This window comes from Eurytemora carolleeae, unplaced genomic scaffold (genome assembly GCF_000591075.1).
Source record: "Eurytemora carolleeae unplaced genomic scaffold, Eaff_2.0 scaffold1124, whole genome shotgun sequence".
In the NCBI taxonomy this organism is placed as follows: domain Eukaryota; kingdom Metazoa; phylum Arthropoda; class Copepoda; order Calanoida; family Temoridae; genus Eurytemora; species Eurytemora carolleeae.
In genome coordinates this window covers 1-22024 of record NW_019397192.1, presented here as the reverse complement: position 1 = coordinate 22024, position 22024 = coordinate 1, and the positions used below count along the sequence as shown (strand labels likewise).

Genomic DNA, 22024 nt, shown 5'->3' with positions numbered 1-22024 from the left:
ACTTGTCCGTCTTCACTGTTCATCTTGGGGAGACATTATAGACACATCTTTGCAGTCTTTTACCCTTTTCATTAAATAAACTTTATCAGACATAATAATATTATGGCTTTTGAAATTAGGTATAATTATATTATGGCTTTTGAAATTAGGTATAATTATATTATGGCTTTTGAAATTAGGTATTACAATGCTAATTCATAACAAAGATGATATCCGGAGAAAGGGTAGAGTATAGAATGCTGATGGACAGTTTGTACAGGGGAATTGTACAGAACCCTTATAATTGAATATAAAGGTTAACATGTACATTAAAAGAAGAGGGGGATTTTTGTAGACGTCATTTTAAGCATAAATGAAAATGCAGAAACCAATTAATGTACATTTGTCAATTCGTTTTTCTAACTCCTTGTGCAAAGTTCAAATATTCAAAAAATATTTAGCAATATGAAAAACATGACGCAAAACATTCAAAATGGCTCTTTTGATATAAAAAGGGGTTCGAGAATACTGAGAATTATAAGCGCAGCCCAGCGCGCGAGTATTCCTTCCATTTCATCCTACAAGAGGGGTGGGGCACATGGGGGCGTGGTCCACCCCCCCCCCCCCGGTTCGGCCATAACTTGTATGCTTAACATGTTATTGGTGTATTTTAAATTTGTTAACCTTATTTTGGTTTTTTGACATAGCATAGTTGGAAGAATTTAAATTGTAATTTTTGGACTAAAAAAGCATGGTTCCCAGCAAGATATGTCACTATCTCTGTTAAAGTTAAACACTTTGAATTGACGAAATAAAGTTTTTGAATTTTCAAAAAATCCATCATCATACACAAAAGTTTTTTTTCCCAAAATATTTTTTGTGCTCCAAATTGAGAATTTTACTCAAAAAAACTATTATTTTTTCTCACAAGCAATTTTTATTCATATGCATGATAAAAATTTAACATCCAATATGCCTCTGTTTATGTGATAAGTGAATTAACTTGGAAGGAAAGGCCAAAAACGGAAAACTATATCGCAATAACAGTAAAAATAGCCATATTTTTATTTCTTTTTTTTTACTTTAAAAAGCTTATTTGATAACTAAACGGAGAAAACTATAAGACTCAGTTAAATTAAATGGTATGTAAACCAATATCTAAAATCTTTATACATTATCCAACTCAAAGAAACAAATTCTAAATCTGACGAAACTGTAAGAATAATTTTATAAAGAATGTACAACATGGTGGGCTTAACCATTTATTAATGAAAAAAAGAACAATATTTTAATTAGGTTTCTAATTATTGTAAAGTACTCCACAACTCTATCTTTTTCTTTTCTCAAAGTTTTCTTGAAATAGAACTTCATGATTTTCCTGATTTCCTTCACTTGTGAACTTCAAGCAGTACATAAATCTCCTGACAGACCCGGCATCATGAAACCTTAACAAGATTATGTTAAAGCTTAAGATCAAGTGAATTTAATGGTTCTGTCAATATTCCAGAAAGCTATAACTTTCGATCACTCCTATTAAACATAATTTTTCAGCCTTCTTTCTTAAATACTTTTTTGCTGGCATATATGTTTTGAATAAAAAGTATTTAACAAAAAAATCCGTAACTTTAAAGATAGTCAAAATATAAACCAAAACGAGAATGATTTCAAATTGAAGAAACTCCCCCCCCTCCGAACACCCTATCTATACGCCCTTGATATGAAAAAATTATGAAATGTTCCTTTAAGACAAATCCAATTCGGAAAATATGTTACAGTCTATAAAACAAAATATGCGTTGGTTGATCGAGCTTTCCATCCTTCTTTCAAAAAATATTTCCACAAATGACACAAGCCGTGGAGGGATAGTCTAGCTCTGTTGCAGAAATGTTGATTTTTCAAAAACTTTATAATTGTAAATTATTTAAACAAAATTCATATTTTACCTTGGTATAAGCTCTTATGTTTCGGATAAGTATTGTTATGCCCATCGGATAATTTTTAAAGTTTACTGATGATCGTATAACTTCTTAATTTGCAGTTTTATACAACAAATCTTTCATGCTATGGTATAGAAAAACTGTCTACTGTTTACATACCCCAGATCTGTGTACACAGATGCCGCAACTCTCATTTATCCGATGTACTGTATGTCACTACATGATCTATACCTAACACCGATTCCCTTCTGTCCCTGATCTCTGTCCTTATTGCAAAGACGACGGATTACATCCCTTGATGATATCGAATTAGTCACTGAATTCCCATGTTTTTTGGGACACCCTGTATGTACGTGTGTCGTGTACTGTGCTTCTTGCTTATAGCTGTCTAAGTCGGTACGGTCCTTCAAATAAAGCAGAGATGTTTGTGCTTTATCCCTTTTTTCATAATTCCTGTATCTTTTTAGTTTCTACACTTTTCTACCTCTTTTATCTTTATATCCCTTTATCCCATGTAAATGTTTGGTTTGGAAATAGTTAAATGTCTATAAAACAGACAAATTGTTGCTCCATTTGCAAATAATTTATCAATTGAAATTTGCAAAAATTCATTAAAAAATTTCTTTCTCGGTTGGAGAAAGAAATATTTATTGAATTCATTTCTCAAACCAGCAAACCTTATTGTTTTTAGGAATATAATTTATACCTTTCATATAAGCCCGCTTTGTTTTGCAACACTAGACATAGAAAGAAATTTGGAAAATGCCGAAAGCTTTTTACTCAATTTAGCAACACTGCAAATAAAAGTTTTCCCTCTATGATCGCTGTAAACTAAATAATATCTAAATTCATGACGTAGACATTTCTCAAGTTTATTCCAACTACTCCTATAAGCTGTAGCTAGAAACAAATAATTTGTAGAACTAAAAAAAGTGTGTTGACTAAGTTAAACCAAGTGCTAAGACCTGGCGACAATTCCACATATTTGTTTAGTTCTCTGTTTCACCGTACTTAGGACGGACGCAGTCGGAGACGTCATATGTTATTTAAAAGTATGGATGAAACGGTCCGGGCTAAGTGCCAAGTCAGGATCAAGTGTATACATATCGTACATAACAGTAACACTTAGTATCATTAAAATTATAATTTTATTTCAAATGCAAAAATTACAAGACAAACTGAACATAAGTCTGTATCGCTAAGCTGGCCAAACGGCTAAACTCCATGGGCAACGTCGGACACTTCAGCTAGTATAAGATAAAAATAAATAAAAATAGATATAAAAATATATATATAATAAACAAATGAGCCAAATTTTGTTTGGCAGTATCATTTTTAGATTTTTAATATTTAATTTAGATTTAAAAGTTCGATTACTGAAATTACAATTACGAGTATTTATTATCCGTTCTCTTTGATGCAGAGTTGGATCCTGCCGGGATCTATCCTGTAATAAATTGATCCTGATTCTGGATTCGTCCAGTAAAAATGGATCCGTCCTGTAAAAATAGATCCTGAATTCGTCCTATAAAAAATGGATCCTGATCCTGGATTATTCCTGTAAAAAATGGATCCTGAATCTGGATTCGTCCTGTAAAAAATGGATCCTGATCCTGGATCCGTCCTGTAAAAATGGATCCTGATCCTGGATCCGTCCTGTAAAAAATGGATCCTGATCCGTCCTGAAAAAATGTATCCGTCCTGTAAAACATGGATCCTGATTCTGGATCAATCCTGTAAAAAATTCCGTCCTGTAAAAATGGATCCTGCTCCTGGATCCATTCTGTAAAAAAGGATCCTGATCCTGGATCCGTCTTGTAAAAAATGGATACTGATTCTGGATCTATTCTGTAAAAAATGAATCCTGATCCTGGATCCGTTCTGTAAAAAATGGATCCTGATCCGTCCTGAAAAAACTGGATCCTGATCCTGGATTCGTCCTATAAGAAATGGATCCTGATCCTGGATTATTCCTGTAAAAAATGGATCCTGAATCTGGATCTGTCCTGTAAAAAATGGATCCTGATCCTGGATCCGTCCTGTAAAAATGGATCCTGATCCTGGATCCGTCCTGTAAAAAATGGATCCTGATCCTGATCCGTCCTGAAAAAATGTATCCGTCCTGTAAAACATGGATCCTGATTCTGGATCGATCCTGTAAAAAATTCCGTCCTCTAAAAATGGATCCTGCTCCTGGATCCATTCTGTAAAAAAGGATCCTGATCCTGGATCCGTTCTGTAAAAAATGGATCCTGATCCGTCCTGAAAAAATGGATCCTGATCCAGATTCAATCTTGTGAAAAAATGATCCTGATCCTGGATCTGTCTTGTAAAAAATAGATCCTGATTCTGGATCTATTCCGTAAAAACTGGATCCTGATTCTGGATCCGTCTTGTAAAAAATAGATCCTGATTCTGGATCTATTCTGTAAAAAATGGATCATGATCCTGGATCCATCCTGTAAAAATAGATCCTGATCCTGGATCCGTCCTGTCAAAAATAGACCCGGATACATTTTGTAAATATTTCCTCTGGTTTTACTTATTTCATTATCATAAGAAAAAACGTGATTTAACATTTTAAGTAATTACAAGTTTTTTATATATATAAGTTGTAATCTCTATTTGTCTGTCTGTCTGTTTGTTTGTCCGATCATAACTCAGGAACCCCTGAACCGATTTGCCTCCAATTTTGCTTGGGAAAATCGGGAGACTCACTGGAATGTTCTTAGCTTGGTTTGAGATTTAGTTTCCCTGTAAAATCGTTCAAGTCCGGGTAAACGGCGGGAGTAACCTGGGCAGCGCTGGGTTCCCAAGCTAGTACATATATTAAGTTGTAATCTCTGTTTGTTTGATTGGATGTCAGATCATAACTCAGGAACTCTTTGACCGATTTGCCTCAAATTTTGATTGGGGAACTAAGGAGACCCACAGGAATGCTCTTAGCTTGGTTTGAGATTCTAAATTGGTAGCTAAAATTCGTTTTTTACGACCCAGCCCAGGTAAACTACGGGAGTCACTATGAGTACCCTGGGCAACGCTGGGTTCTCAAGCTATTATAATGTTTTGCTAATTAATTCGGATCCAGGTAGCTAAAACGTGGAAGATCCAGATCCTAAGCTCTAATCATTACATTGTATAATTACAACCCTTTCCAATTCTAGATATGTTGTAGGACGTAGGTATTAGATTGAGATTTTTCTCAGGTTTAGACATCGAGGACAGGTTCTCAATTCTCAGGGCTAAACATTGAGCTGGTTTTCATCTTTAATAAAAACAGTTTGTTGAATCCCTGTGGCAGGGTCTAGGATGAAAGCAGTTTTAGGAACTGGAGTTGTCAGGTTGTGAAGTTTTTTCCTATGCTGCTTTAAGGTATCCCTCGTCTTCACTCGGGCTCCACAAACCTCGCAAAATATTTTTAGATTATATCAAAATCTGATGTTTTTATGGTCTAAGTATCTTAATACCACGCAGTGATAAAACTACTCCCGGGATAACATGGGGCGTTACATCGGTTGGACAGAAGCGCCGGCCCCGATTTCATTGACTGACGGATTGTCCTTTAATAATAATAATAATAAAAATATAAGTACACAATTCATGATTATTGAACTGTTTAAAACCAAAAATTGAGTATAACAGTCGTCTTCAAATTCCAAAGTTTTATGGGTCCTACTGTAGTGAGTGAGCATTATCTATTTATTGAGATCTCTGGGCAGGTTCCAATAAATGAGAAAGGAAATTACGAAGCCGAAAATGACAAAATGATCTTGAAAAACCATCTTACCTCACATGAGAACTGTCTAACATCACTGTGTTTTGTCATGTGATTTTTCAGAAACTTGACTTTAGCAAACCTAAATCACAAAAATAATTAAAATTTCTAAAAAAAAAACTAATCTGAAAACGTATCCACCCCCAAAGTAGGAGTTCTGAACGTCGAATTTGCACTCAAACTCAGGATTTACAGATCTTTAAAAAGTTTAACATGTTTCAAATGAATCCAAAAAAAGTTTTCCACAACACTGCATACTCCGTTCAACTACCTTACATAGCCGGTCACTCCCTTTAAGCAGAGATTTGAAAATGTTCAGTTAAAAAAAAGAAGAAAACTTTTAATTAATTTGAAAGGTTTAATATCTTTTTGTGTTGGGAAATATACTTGATATTAAGGAGAAATAACGACTTTTTAGTGTGAACATGATGAAAATATTTGTCAATAGAAATTAAATTTTTCATTTCTCAAAAATTATGAATACCCCTATTGTATGAACTAGTGCTAATTGTATCGTTTAACCTGTAACCACAGATAGTGCAGACATGTTTCTTCTCCTCCTCGCTATAGTGGGTTTTCATGTGAAGGGCCAAATTCTTCTTTCCGTAAAACTGTTTCCCGCATTTCTAAATCAAACACAGGGTTACCAATAAAGACTGGGATTTTAATGACGTCTCAATAATCTTTAAATATAAAGTTAAAGGCTTAATCTGGGTTATCAACTAGACCAACATCAAATGCACATACAAAAGGCTGAAATGTCCTATTCCCATTCTCTACCTTCACGGGTCTCCCTGTATGTTAATCAACATCCAGGGTGTCCTATTTAATATTGGTTCGTGATTTAGCACTAAATTGTGATTTCCGGGAGTAATCAGAAATTTTTAAAAGAATAAAACGTTAAAAAATTTGAAGAAGACAAATATGAAAATTTACAAAAAGAAAATACTAAATGTATAAGTTATCTCTGCGTATTTTGGCATCAAAGCTTAGAGATCATCCAATATGATATGAGAAGCTCTGTATAATAACATGTGCATTAAACATGAATAATTAATAAATAAATAATTGTAAAGAGCATGAATGCCACGAAGAAAAAGACGACTTTTAGTCAATTCCTTTTATCTTGTAACTTACATCACAGCTGTAGTTAAAATGTGTACTGTGACTCATCTCTTCATGTTCCTGATTAACATAAAACTGTAATTTCTAGGTTTTTATAAAAATACAAAGAGAAGTTTTTTCAGTGCGTATTCAAAAATTTGTCTGGGGGAGGATGGCTTAAATTTGTTTCTTTTTAGAGGGGGGCTCAGCACCCATTGGGTCCCAAAACCCTCCAGAAAACCAGATTTCACTGACCCAGGGGGAAAGGGGGGTCTGGGTCCACTTAGCCCCACCTGAATACGCATCTGTATATGGTTTTTGACTTATTACTCAAATCTAAGAAGAACATTCTGGAACAAATTTCATCTTTCTCAAAGAAAATCATCGAATATTTAGCAAACACATTTTTATCTTTCTTAAAATTAGAAAAATTATTGATTTTCCTGAAGCTCGTTTCTTCGTTTGTAACTTTTTTCACACAAGGTGCAAGGGAACGGTTTGACAGCGGAGTGAACATACTGAACATGATAGTTCAGCCTTGACTGACTCGCGAACACCTGAACAAGTTATAAAAAAAAATGTCATCTAAGGGAATTTGTGCGGGGGGACTTGATTTTTTTCCAAGGTGTGGGGAGGGGGTTAGCACCCGTTCGGGCCAGAAAACCCTCTAAAAACCATAGATTTCACTGGTCCAGGGGTGGTGGGGGCTGAGCCCCCACAGCCCCCCCTGAATACGCCTCTAGAGTGAATGTTCCATAACTTGATAATATCACATTTGAAGATTATAAAAGCATGATAGAGAAATCCATTTTTTTTAAATCGAAAACTTTTCACGCAGCTTTTCTAAAACAGGATTACTGATTTTTTACAGCACAATCGACTTTTTTTCAGAAAATAAGGGAATTCTTTGGCTTTGTCAGGTCAAGGTTTAAAGGGTACAATTATTAATCTTTCATTATAAACATTAAATTAAAAATGTAATTTAACTTCAAACAACAATTTCAAATAGCAAATCTGGAATTATACCTTTGTACATAAATGGCAGAATAAGTCTTTGGTATCACAGCTAGAGTTAACATGTTGTTTATAAACATCAAATTCATTAAATATCTTCCCGCAGTCCACGCAGGTCTTCTCCACCGGAAACGCTTGTCCCTGGCACTTCCGGTAGTGGAAAGTAAAGTAGATTGAGTTTGTGGTGTTCTGTACGTTATTCTGGTTGCTGACACTCTTACAGACAACCTGCTGACAGTGAGGACAGTTGTACCCTTCCTCATTCTACAGTCAAGAACTCTTTTTTTCCAGTATTTTAAAATTAAAGAGGTGAGAGGTAAAGAGAAGAATAAAAAAAATTGGTCGGCGATTTATATCAGTAAAATGAAGACGACTTTGTTCCCTAATTTTTCTTTGTATAAATGTTTATGTAACTCTACTGTTAGAAATGTAGTTAGAAATCAAAATAATTTAAGTAGAAAGTCGTCTATATTGAAATAATACATAAATTATACAACGACTACTGTATTCAAAAGCACACAAAAATCCCAAAATTACGTTTTCTAAATCAAAATTTAATGTTATTAAATATTTGCATCCATAAAAACATTAAATTTACCGTTCGATAACTCTTATTTGTTGAATAAGTAAGCCTATGACAAAAATAATTGCAAAACGAATATCTGCAGTAGTGGAATCTTCGCAGATTTTTGGTCCAGAGCAATAGGGTTTCAGAAAAGGGAGAAGATGTGAGGATAACATCAACTCAATACTAACTAAAGCTGACCAGAAGAAAGCTATCACTCAATTACTTTTCTTAGATCTGAAAGAGGCATACGATAGAGTTGATAAGATGATATTGTATAAAAAGCTGCCTCATTCATAGACTATAGTCAAGACTTCATAACATACTCTACAGCAGGAGCACCAACTCAGGAATTGTAATTGACACGCGGATTAAAACCAGGTTGCAAATTGTCATCAATTTTATTCACAATCTCTCTGTCAGAGTTGGGAAACCGTCTAAGGAAGGCAAATGTAGGAATATCAATTTTCAATAATATTCTTCCGGAATTTCTAAAGTTTGCAGATGATCTTATTCTGTTTAGTTATGATCTTGATTAGAGTATTAGGAGAAGTGGTGTCGAGATTTTAGAATGGTTATCTCAGTATCTAAAACTAAGGTGGTAACGCTCTGGAGGATTTTGAACCTTGAATCAGGCAACTACTCCAGGAGTTCAAAAACCTGGGAATCTTGCAAAAGTTTGGAGTCAATTTAACAATGTTATGCAATGCTGCAATTAAATTTGAAAAAGCTGAGCTTTATCAAAGGAACATTCTAAGGATGAGACAACTTAACAAGATAGGATAGAGGTGTATCTAGCTATGTGGAACAATGTGGCTATTCCAAGTATCATATATGGACTGCATAAATGTTAAGTCTTTTAAAACACTTGTTGAATATCTAATCTTTAATTGGGTTTCATTGATTCAATTCTCAACCATATTAATTTTTGATCTTTTAACGGAATTTCATAATGTAAAAAATTACAGAAACAGATAATATTTTAAGATATTTCAGAACTTTGTAAAACAAAAAAGGTATAGTCTTGGTATTTTTACTAAAAAAATGTGAGATCTCTTTCCTTGTCAAAATAGGGTCCTAACTCCGGCAGGTTTACTTGACCAGGGTGGTTAATTCTAAATATCAGAACAAAATTTTAAATTTTTAATATTTTTGTAATACTTAAACCAATGTTGTTATAATTCTTAATTTAAATTAGAATTTTTGAAGTTTAAAAAGTAAATTTTGCGCATATTTCCCTAGAATAGAGATTAATACTTTTTTCAAAACTTAAAACAACATCGTTAGACTTTTCATCAAATATTAATTTTGAATTAAGAAAAAAATTAAGTTTTCGGATATTTGCCTAGAATGTTGTCTAAGCTCTTGTTCCTCTATGAACACTGTATAGCAGAGATGACAAGGAAATAGAACCGGTATTGATCTTCCAAACAGTGCGTGACAAATCCATTCAGATTTATCGTTGCAAACCTAAAACAACCCTTTGAATAAGTCAACAATCCCTTTAAGGAAGTATGTATGTCTTTTTGTTAGGGGAAACATCGCGTTTTTGACTAAAAAACGATGCTATATCGTTTGCACAAATGTCCGATTGAACTAGAGTACTTTTGCACTAAAGTCAGCTGATCAGTATCACTTGTGGCCGCAGCGCCCGGCCCCCTAGCCTGTCCTAGCCGCGGCGCTCGGCCCAGAAATTGTCTTAACCTAACCTAACCCTCAAATAAAACGTTAGTCCGAATTAACGTTAGTGTGAATGTACGTTAGTCCGATCAATCATTAGTGCAAACGATACGACACCTAAAAAACTATTTATTAAAAAATCTTCCATTCCAAATTCCAAAAAATTGGCATTGGGTGTATTTTCAAATGAAAAGATTCTGTACAGTAATAACCAGAAATTTATGGAATAGGAAGACGACTTTTAACCTTAATTTATGACTTTAAATAGTCCAATGAGCATGAAAAACAGCAATTGTGCAGTGCAAACAGACCCATTTTACTTATTTAGTGGTTTAATATCTGTTTGCTTTGTAACAACATCAAATGCACTTAAGTAATGCTTTAATGTCGTCTACCTATTCTCCAGTTTTCTGGTTATCACTGTACGTACATTGTACATTTGTATAATTATATGTAAAACCAACCTTGTAGATTTGGATAACTATCCCCTCAGGATCTCTTTGAATAATTGTTGTATCTTCATCCAACTCTTCCTCCTCATTGGGTTCCTCGGTCTTTATCGATGTCTAAAAAAGCAGGATGTAAAAAAGTTTAAAAATCACATTTTAAACTCATTGAAATTTTATTTTATCATTGAAATGTAAGCTGTTTAAAAGATATTAAATAAAAATCAAAATCAAAATCAAACCATCAAATCAAACCATCAAATCAAACCATCAAATCAAATCAAATCAAACCAAACCAAACCAAACCAAACCAAACCAAATCAAACCAAACCAAATCAAATCAAATCAAATCAAATCAAATCAAATCAAATCAAATCAAATCAAATCAAATCAAATCAAATCAAATCAAATCAAATCAAATCACCAAACCAAATCAAATCAAATCAAATCAAATCAAATCAAATCAAATCAAATCAAATCAAATCAAATCAAATCAAATCAAATCAAATCAAATCAAATCAAATCAAATCAAATCAAAATAGTGGTGAATTTATGAACCCAAAGTTGTACATTAATCAAATGGTGATTTTTCCATAAAATATTTAAACCAGTGGAGCGTACATGGGGGATTCCTTGAGAACATTTTCTCATATGATAAATAAACCAAACAAGATGGCGGCTGTTCTGTTCGAGGCTGCACCGAGGACAAGTATAGTTCTCTGAGGACGGATTCCAATATTCACCAGGAGGACAAACACCTAAACCACAGCTTAGGTTAGTATTCATAAGTGCATCTCTCTGAAGAATTTAGATTATCAAAAAACAAATATTTATCTTTCACAAACTGAAATTTTGCAAACAATCAATAAATACACACGGGATTCTTAAACCTGAGAAGAACCCAAAGGTGCAACTCCTCATCCTCCAAGGAAGACGGATTGAAAAAGATATTGACAAGACAAAACCAGGCGAAAATTGCAAGATTTTCTACTGTAGAAGATTTGTAATTAAAATATTTCATTCTTGCAAAAGTTTTTCCTGCCAAAAAGTAAACCAAGTTTCCTCTCTGGATGTGTCAAACCAATCCTTACCTTTATGAGCTTCGATCTTATGAGCCTCAAGTTGATCTACGGAGGTGAAAACTAGATAACAGGTTCTACAGCCCCAGATATAATCAACCAGTTGACCGACAAGTAGACGAGACAAGGTCTGAACATTCTTCCCTTTCTGCTCACCAGTTATACGTAGTCGGTCAGCTGTGTCCTAAATAGAAAAAGTTTATTAAAAATTTCTTTTCATTCGTCATTAGAAAAAAAATTCATGATAAAGGGCAGGCCTTCCTACTTCTAATTAACATTGTACGTACGTCGTACACCCATTTAATTCAAAACATGTAAATTAACAACATTTAAACTAAAAACATCTGCAATTAATAGTACCTAAGAGCAAAATATCTCCCAAAATAAGTATCTTAGTGCATGTAATCTGCAACAAAGTGAAGCCTTACACCTGTCACAAAATCTCTAGATGCACCCCTGATCTAATTCCATGAAAAATTTAATGTTTTGTAACAATCTTATTTTGATTAATTAAAGAGGAGAAAAATTACTTTAAAGAGATCTGGTGGGAGACGTTTAGAATATTTCTTCTTGAAACTAGGATTATCTTCTTCATCACTGGAGTAGTCTTCAGGACCAATCAAACTCATGGCAGCATCATAATCCTCTCCACAGTACTTCAGATGTTTAATAAACCAAACCAAATGCTTGACAGAAATAATCTCCGAGCATTTGGGACAGTTAAACTCTTTCGAGTTTGCGGTATGGTGTTCTCCTCGGCTCCCTGAGTTCGCATGAACGGTTGTTTTGTGAAGAGCAAGTTTTTTCTCCGTCTCGAAATATTCATAACAGCTGTGACAGACGTAAACGAAGTCGCTGTGTCGTCCTTCGAACAAGTCTTGGGCGAGCTTGTACGAACGCTCGCCCTTTCCGGGACCCCGGGTTCGAAAGCACTCAGTTGTGTCCGGAGTTTTTAAGGATTTTCGTCCTCGTCGAAAATTAGAGCCTTGAAACACCGGTTTAACCTCTGCGTCGTCATCGTCACTGTAGTTTTCACTTTTAACGCGTTTCCGAAACTTCTTAGGAGTCCAATCTTCATCTTCACTTCCTGGTACAAAATAGTAGCGTTAGTAAAAGCAATATAATCGATCAAACGTTAGAACTTTTGTGTGTAAATCTCGGGATCAAGGGCGTACGCAGAGGGGGGGGGGGGAAGTGGCCCCCTAGACCTGTAAAGGAGGAGCGTAGCCCTCCTTGAACTATCACACATATAAATGAACGAAGAGCTTTATTATATAGATTACAATTGTACTCCTTCTTCTTTTTGCACAACAGAAACTTTTTCAAGTCATAATTATTTTTAGGACCTTTGTCCTTTTTTTATCTCATAGAAATTAAGTTAAAGTTGAATTGATCTATGTGGAAAAGATCAATATAAGGAGCGTGTAAGAATGAATATTCTTTAACTTATGTAATAATTCTTTATTGATTGGAGCGTGTAAGAATATACATTCTTTCACGCTCTGACCGTGTGAAAATTTCCATTCTTACACGTACTGAGCGTTAAAGAATAAAAATTTTAAACCCTCAGTGTAAGAATAAGCATTCTTAAACGCTAGTAAGCGAACAATATTAAAATTGTTCCTCCTGAACCGTGTAATAATGGGAATTCTTACACGATAGGTTTACTACTATGGAACCGAACAGTTATGATATAATAAATTATCCGGAAATACCTGAACCTAATATTCCATCATCAAATGCAGAATCTCCGACGATAAAACCGTCATCAGAATCATATTCATTCTTTCTCTTCCGTTTCCTCTTCAGTTCAACCTATATTAAAGTTTTATTTGTAACAATATCCAGAAAATAAAAATAAAAATGCCTCGAGAGGCCATTTTACACCATTGACCTCTAGATATTCGGAGGCCGTAATGTTAATTGATTAACCTCTAAAATTTGGAGACAGTCCTTTTATTTCATTAACCTCTTGAGAGTCGAAGACTAGATCTAGATGTTATTTTATTTTATTGAAATCTAGATAATCGAATGCTATAATTTTATTTTATTGAACTCTGGATGATCGGAGGCTATCATATTTTTTCATTGAACTCTAGACCATCAGAGGCTATCATTTATTTGAACTCTAGATAATCGTGGGCTGTTATTTTACTTCATTGACCTCTAGATAATCGGAGGCAGGATCAAAATTTGAAGTCTCTTCTTTAATAGCACCAGAGGGGGTTACTGTCATAGTATCAGGATTGAAACCTAGAAAAAAACTTTAAAATTAGTTGAAGTTAGAAATAGATGAGATGAGCTGGTTATTTATGGCAGGGGGTGGGGGGGGGGGGGCCAGGGGAATGACCCCCCCCCCCCCAATAAAAAACACCCTCCAGAGTCTAAAACTAAAGAACGAAAAGTTTTGACTTTAATTTTAAGTTCATGGTTAAATGCCACTTCTGACTTAATTTAAACCTGAACTTTAACCGTGAGGTTAAATATTTAACCCTGTGGTTAAATATTTAACTCGCCGAAATCGACGAGTTAAAATTTAAACACAGGGTTAAAATCTTGAAATCATGCATTTTCCCTATTAGTCTATTATTCAATCATCATTCAGCTGAGAAAGCGGCATTCAACTTTAAAGACATATTTAAAAGTGAAAACCTTGTTAAAGAAATTTCACGTTTTAGATAAATTAATTTTTGCATGTAAACCCAAAAAAACGGTTGTATGTTTTGTTTTTGGTTACGTAATAACAGCTGATTAGCGATGGTCATGTAATATTCTCCGGAAATCCTTTTCTCTGATTGGTTCAGATTTTCCCGGGAAATTCAAATTTAAAATTGAGAAAGTTTAATATTTAAGTAGCTACTCATTATTTTACAGAACTTTTAACCTCGAACTTAAAATTCGCGCATTCTTTAGTTTTAGACTCTGGTAGCTTTGGTTCACAGAGGAATTTTAGCACCCCCAATGGTAAGGTAAAAAAGTTCCCCCTGGTCAAATTTTTTTAAAAACCCCTGGTGACTTTAAGAGAAATAGGACGTTCTAAAGGTTGATAAAACATGGCGAGGTAAGTAGTGGAAAATAAAAGTGGTCCATGTAATTCCATTTCTGATCCCAAATGCGATCGGGGTTGAAAGTACATTTAGGGGCATGAAAATACATTTTCTTTGTCATTGTGAACTTTGGCAAGTTTTTTTGTGTAAATGTACTGCACTTCAGAAATGTGCACTGCATTTGGAGTGTTAAAAGATGAAAAAATTCTGATATACAGAAAAATAAACATTATACATTTTTTTACACTAACAACATGGTTAATTTCTGCCCCTAATATCAATAATCAACATTTGGGATCGTATTGGATGTAATTATATGGACCCCTGTAATCCAAGGACGATACACCGGGAATCCATCTCATCATAGTTAAAAAATATGAGGTTCGATGAGAAATGAAGAATGTATCCAACCTAAGAGTTTAAGAGCTGTATTGACCTCCCCTATCATCTCCCAGGAGATGTTGACCCGCCCGGTGTAGAAGAGACAGATGATGGACTTGACAACTGCTGAGTTGAGTTCAGGGGTAGATATCATTGTAGTTAACTCATCTTTATCCGATAAGAATAACTCCTGGATAGCAACTTCATTTATTCAAAAAAATCTTTCTTTTACTGGTTTATTACTGATAAATCTCAAAAATGCTGAGGGAAAACCTTTAACATAAAAGTTTAGGGGAATGTTTTTCTTTAAAAAAGGCCCCCCCCCCCAATGCAACAACTTTCCTCCCTAATCGTTAGGAACATTTTCGCAGATTTCCAAGCAAGGGTAAAAAGGATTTTGTGAAAAAATCGTTGAATTTTAAGGAATGAAATGAATATTAAGTGGTTAAAATCTCCCTTTGTCAATTTTTTCTTCCAGATTAATCCAAATAAATGAAATTATAGTTGTGGGGAGGGGGACTAACCAACCTGTAGGTATGAAGAGCAGATGGATAATATGAGCTTATGAACCCTGTATCTTCCTCCATTACAGCTCCAAATAGCATCGTATCCATCTCCAGATCTAGAAAATAAGATTTCAAAAATACTTAAAGCAACTGTTCTTTCGAGTAACTTATTTAAAGAGTTGCATGTCTGATTCACGGCAGTACCTTTTAACCGTGTATCTAAGCAACAACGAGAATAATATCGTCGTTTTCCTTATCTAGAAAAGTGTCAAATTCTGATAATTTCCATCTTTGTCTCTACTGCATATGCCCGTAAGTCACTTATACAGAGAAACCACAGTTGATAATTATAAGTTTTAAATTGACACGCCAAAGTTCCATTGAGACACGGGCAACGTGCATGCTCCCCTTTAAATAGAGGATCACTTGAAATGAAACCTACAGTCCTTTTAAAGGGAGTATTCATGAACCCGACTTAATTTTTTTATTTCTATCATAAGTTTTTATGATATATGCATATCAGTCAATAGATAGAAACAACGGAAGGAAAACATTGTACCGATCATCCAAGAAAGATACTCAAAGGAACTTCCATATCCTTGTTTACATAAAAAGTGTACTGCAATTTAAATTTCCAGTGTTACTTAGGCCAAGTTTTAAAAAATGTAGCTCCAGTTTCTGCAGTACACATTTTATGTAAACAAAGACATGGTGGCTCCTGGTGTATCTTCCTTAAATTGATTCACTTTACAAATCTTTCATTTTCCCTTTAAGATCATAAAAAATAGTTTCAAAATGTATTATGTTTTTTCAAAAATGATTCGCAAGTCTTTCTTTTGTATGAGTTGCTACCTGTATTGGTTGAATATTTCTTCTTGAACAACACCTGGAAACGTTATATCTGTCACTTTGTTGATAACTTTATCATCTTCAAAATACTGAATAATAAGTTTTGTTAGTAATGCACCTAAATAGGACAAACTAGAGGGGGTTTGAAAGTAGATAATTTGTTAACACATCCAAGATATTTTAGTCTAAATATTGCAATCAGAAATATATTGTGTTACACTGAAAATTAAAGATTAAAATGTCACCACTGATCTAAATAAAGCTATAATGAATGCTTCCAATATATATTCTCCAGTGCCCCTATTGTACTTGATTATCTATTTGTTTCCAAGGGTCTTTATTTTAATGTGAAATATATTGTAAGTCTATAATTAGCTGAAGTGCCAAGCGTTAACCGTTTAAATTTTTTTTTCGAATTTTCTAAATGAAAAATTCGAATTTTCCAAAAAAAGGGATAATTTACTCCCAGGGTACCCATGGGTTAACTCAAAAAATTTCAGCCCATTCGGTCTAATCGTCTGGCCATGGCTATAGCTAACATATATAAACAAAACAGAACAAAAATTCACGGATTTCGTAAAGAAAATTTCGTGAATTTTCAAAATGTTAAAAAAATTAATGAAAATCAAATTGAAAATCAAATTTTGTTGGAGGCAAATTTTTTAATCTTGATCATTTATAAACCTTCCCTGGGGCCGCCATGTGATGTCCCACACAAAATTTGGGCCCGATCGGTTCAGCCGTTTTGACATTTATCGGATACAAACAGACAGATATGCAAAGTATACAGATGAGCATAGAGCTTTATCATATAGATTATTCAAAAAAATTAATAATTGACAATTTTAAAATTCTTTAAAAATCCAGAATCAACAGAATTATTTTCATGTTTGTTTACCTGAACCTGAACAGGGTTGGAGTGAAGGTTTATAGACTCAGGGAGAGATTGTCCGACGAGGTTTATTGTCGTGATGGGTTTGACTGGGGTAGCCGGACAAATTATACCTAGAGCAGGATCTAGGTTTGATCTGTCCTGAAGGAGTTTCATCTCCGTTAAGTTGAGCTCCTGTATCCTGGTGGTTAGGACTGGGTTGCTCAGCTTTTCCTGGTACTGTGTAGTACTGGTGGATAGATAGTTCACCTGATCCTCAGATCTAGGATTAAACTGAGACTGGAGAAGATCTAAGTGTCCTAGGTCCTCGATATTTCCAAATGAATTTATCGACGATTGATATCTTTTCATCTCTTCACCACTGGAGAATATCACACCATGTTCCACACTAAGCTTGTCTCCATTCAATCTAACAAAATATACAAATATCATCTAAATGTTTAAAGTAATAAACTCTGTTTGTATGTCTGATCATAACTCATGAACCCCTTGACTGAGTTGCCTCAAATTTTGATTGGGGAAATAGGTAGAGCCACGGAATGTTATTAGCTTGGTTTCCAGGCAAAGCTGGGTTCAATTTCAGTCCAAACTCAAGCAGCAGAAAAAAATCATAAAATCAATATGTAATTTTTTTTGTTTCTCGATTAGGACACAAAATAAAACTATTGAATGGCAAATAAATAAATCTGTAATCAAATCGCTCACCTGTCTAAACCGGCCGAGGTGGATGGAACGTTTATTCCTATTTTAGATAATTCACAATCCCCAGTTCTCTGTCCTGGTTCTCCTTGTTCGCCGTTCATCTGATATCTATCCGATCCCATCTCCAGAACTATCCGGGAATTCCTGGTTTCATCAGACCCATTCTCTTGTACAACTCTAACCTCGGGATTAAGAACACCTCTTCTCTCCACTTCATGCTGATGGACTTCAGTCACATTTTGTTCACTTTGAACCCAGAACTCATTGGAAATCATATTGTCCTAAACAGAACTTTAAAAAATCACATGTTTCAGTTTTGTATCTAATTTAGAAGAATTACTATTTTTTATTTAATATCGGAGGTCTCTAGGATCGACCCCTGGAGTACACTGTATACCTGAGAGGGTTGATTAGTTCTGATTAGTACTAGAGCAGATGAAGATATCTCTTGGTTCTCCTAAACCTCAATCTGTCCGTGTTGAAACTTGACACCAAACTATAATTCAACCTCCTGTGCATAAAGAGCATAAATCACGAGAAAAATAAACTAGTCAGTGGCATTATAATCGGTTAATATTTATATATAAAAATAATAAAAGTGTGTTATAAAATTTAAAATTTGCGCGCGGGCACGCTTTGGATAGGATGTGTGGTTTCGCCTAATCGTACAAAGTTCTTATTTATATCAATTCAGACCAGAAATTGCCTTCAAAGGGTCTGTCCTAGTGAACGATTTTTGGACCCCCCCCCCTCCTATCAATTTTTTTCATGACGAAATTAGGAAATTAGTATTTATTTATTATTATTTCGGGTTAGGTTAGGTTGACACTTTCTGGACCGAGCGCTGCGGCCAAGGGTTAGGTTAGTTAAGACACTTTCTGGGCCGAGCGCTGCGGCTAGGACAGAATTAAAGTAAATCAATCTAAAATGACGTCACATGAAAACCGCAACAAAAAGTTTGTGAAATTATATATTTAACGAAACATAAAAGGAAACCATTGAATTCTGCAACTACAATGAACCCAATAAGACGNTGGACGGACCCGATGCTAGGCTGTAGGCATGAATGCTTGATCCATGTGCAGTAAAATGTGAAAACTACGACTTAAAAACTAGGGCACATACTAAAAAATTGAAATTCAAATAGATCAAAAATGAAAATGTTTTGATGGTACATTGAAAATAAGACATATACTTGACATATTTTCGTAATAATTTATGTGTCATCGGTTTAATATTGATTTTTTTCATGCTACGTACCACAGCTTAATTTAAACTGATAAGTGGACAACTTTATTTATAATCATAATATCTGACATGAATTTAAAACGACCATGATAAATTTGAAAAATATAAAATAAAAAACACTCACCAATTAGGCACTCGAATGTCGTTGAATTGATCTGTAATCTCTGTAAACAGTTAAATTAGTTTTTGACATTATAATCAAAATGGCGAACCCTGCCTCACAATAATAATAATAAGCGGGAGGAAGCTCTGCCTGAGAACTCGAACCTAGTTATAAAATGTTGGTAAGGAGTTTTGTAGATAATATTTTTGAAATTTTACATTTTTCGTACAAACAAATTTTACAAAAATATTTTTAAAAAATTTTAAATTAAAATTTTTGTAAACTCCCCCTTTTTCATTTTCTTGAAATTATCAAGCCTGTTTCCTAACACAGTATACGAAATACAAGAGTTTAGTCGACTGCCACCCAAAATAATGAGGTTCTGATCTAGATAGAATTCTGCTGAACCACACAAGTCACAATTAAGTTATTAAATTAATCGAACACATTCAGAGTGTAATAAAATGACGGGGATAAATTCTAATTGAGACAAATCGTTCTGTATTTAAGGTATTTATGCATGACTATGAGGACAAATTTAGAGATAAACTGTCGTTTTTTATGTTCATGACTTTAAATGTATGGTCTAGTCCAATGTCATCTTAAAAAATATAATTCGTAGTTTTTATAAAAACATATAGTTGTAGTCGCAGTGGTTTTAAGTTTATTTGTTTCGAGAAGATCTAAAAATTACAGCACTTACTTACGTCGTCGCGTTTAGCTATAAATTAATGGCGATTTTGTTTATTTTTTGGAGTGTTTTTGTATTTTATTAAGTTTTTTTTGTATTATATTGTTAAAATTTTGACGAAATAATTAACTCAAGCTTCTTAGCTTTCCGCCAATAAAGTTAAAATAATCTATTTTGTATAAATTTATTCTACTATTAAACTCTGTAAAACAATGCTATAACATACGGCTCATTTAACATGATAGAATAATTATTTTTTTATGACTTGAAATATATTAATACATTAAATTATATTCAGGAATGAATCTCTGAGAAATAACCGTTCAACAATGTTGAATAATAGTGGTGTTAGGTAATTCAGAAAAAAAATGTTAAATTCATTCAATTTATTTGTATATATTTTTTCTTCAATATTTAACAAATTTTTTATTTATGTTTTTTAAACTTTACAATAATATGCACAACAAGGGCGTATACAGAAATAAATCTAGGGGGGGGGCAAGATTTGCGCGAAGCGCAAAATTTTTTTTTGCCCCCCCTAGGAGCTTCTAGGGGGGGGCAAAATTCGAACTGTAAATTCAAGTCCAAATAATTACCTTCTAAGCACTACTTTATCTCTCCTTCAAACAAAACTAGCAGAAAAAAACATTGTTTTTAAAAAATCGACATTTTATTATACTTTTATAGGTATATTTAGTATTTAAACTAGAGATATTAAAAGACATTTTTGAAAATAAAAACTTAACTTAAACTTAAATTCTATGAGATGAAAAGAAGTACAAAGGTCCAGAAAATAATTATGACTTGTAAAAGTAGGAGTACAATTGCTGCAATCTATTTAAAAGTTCTTCATTCATTTATATATATGTTTGCTAGTATGGCTGGCCAAATAGCGGAATCAAATGGGCTGAATTTTAGTGAGGAAACTCATGGTTACCCTTGGGGATAACATAAGCTAAATAAATTACAATTTTTTTGTTTTAATTAGATTTTTAAAATTCCACAGGCAACGCCGGGCACTTCAGCTAGTTTGAAATACAAATTGGGGGTGCAATGAATAAAGTAAATTCAATCCAAATTAAACACATCACTACTAAACAAGACTAGCATACAGTGTTGCCAACTCCAAAAGAGGGGTCTAGGCCAGAGAGAGGATACAATTAGGCCCAAAATCCAATCTTTAGGCCCATATTTTAGAATTTAGGGCGAAGCCCCCCAAAAATTTTTTTGGGCCTGAAAGCAAATTTTTGGGCCTAATTTTAAATATTTTACCAAAATACCTAATTTATTGCGACTTTTGATTCAAATATCTTCCAGCATAAATATCTGAATAGAAAATTAGCCTCTGCAACCACATTCAATTTCCATTAAAATTTTTAAAATGCACAAAATTTTTTTACAAAATCTGCAACTTTTTTTGTATTGTTTTACATATATAATATATATATAAAACAAAGAGAAAATGTTCTCAATTGATATAGATTGGCACGAAGCGACCTGAAAGCTAATAAATTATAATATTCAATCATTTGTATAGAATCCATGATCTGTTCCAGTTTCTACCCAAGGGAATAGGTTCAGACATCTCCATGTTTTAAACTTTAGTTTAATATATCAACCTTGATATATGAGGTTTGTGAAAAATTCTAAAACTCATGAAGTAATTTCATTCTTACTTTATCCAAACAATGCCTGGCTGTTTTCTTTACCAATTAAGATCAACAATTTTCATTCGGCCCAAAATTCGGCCCACAATTTCCTTAGGCCCAAAGCAATTTCATTCGGGCTGTTTTCTCGTTTTGGGCCTAAAGATTCGGGCGGTTGGCAACACTGCTAGCATATAATGTAAAGTGTGTGAGCTGTACAAATGTATGCAGACTGTGTGTTCTCTGAACCCAACTAAACTCTGTGTACTCTGTGAACTTAAAAGTTAAAATTAGGTTGGGTTGGTTAGGTTAACTTGGTTACAGCATGAGCACTGCACTGTAATTATATATATTTTAAAATTTTGATTTTTTATAATAAT

At 33.9% G+C, this 22024-nt stretch overlaps 1 protein-coding gene across 3 annotated transcripts; it reads right to left on the bottom strand.

Annotated features, from left to right (window-relative positions):
* Positions 1–1228: 1228 nt before the first annotated feature.
* Positions 1229–19487, bottom strand: LOC111712645 (uncharacterized). Of its 3 annotated transcripts, none has more exons than XM_023487325.1 (21): positions 19329–19487; positions 18354–18467; positions 17960–18237; positions 17261–17663; positions 16366–16451; positions 15536–15629; positions 15038–15197; positions 13744–13832; positions 13295–13394; positions 12110–12666; positions 11592–11763; positions 11122–11258; positions 10519–10620; positions 9720–9844; positions 9435–9489; positions 7822–8073; positions 7239–7352; positions 6829–6876; positions 6214–6317; positions 5704–5773; positions 1229–1424 (listed from the first exon to the last, which is right to left on the bottom strand). In XM_023487325.1, the coding sequence occupies exons 3-21, from the start codon at positions 18229–18231 to the stop codon at positions 1416–1418; spliced, it is 2949 nt and encodes a 982-aa protein (XP_023343093.1). In that variant the 5' UTR covers positions 18232–18237; positions 18354–18467; positions 19329–19487; the 3' UTR covers positions 1229–1415. The 3 variants fall into 3 exon arrangements, with proteins under 3 accessions (XP_023343093.1, XP_023343091.1, XP_023343092.1); XM_023487323.1 differs by lacking the exon at positions 1229–1424 and adding an exon at positions 4760–5320; XM_023487324.1 differs by lacking the exon at positions 1229–1424 and adding an exon at positions 4760–5320 and having other exon boundaries at positions 13301–13394.
* Positions 19488–22024: the final 2537 nt, after the last annotated feature.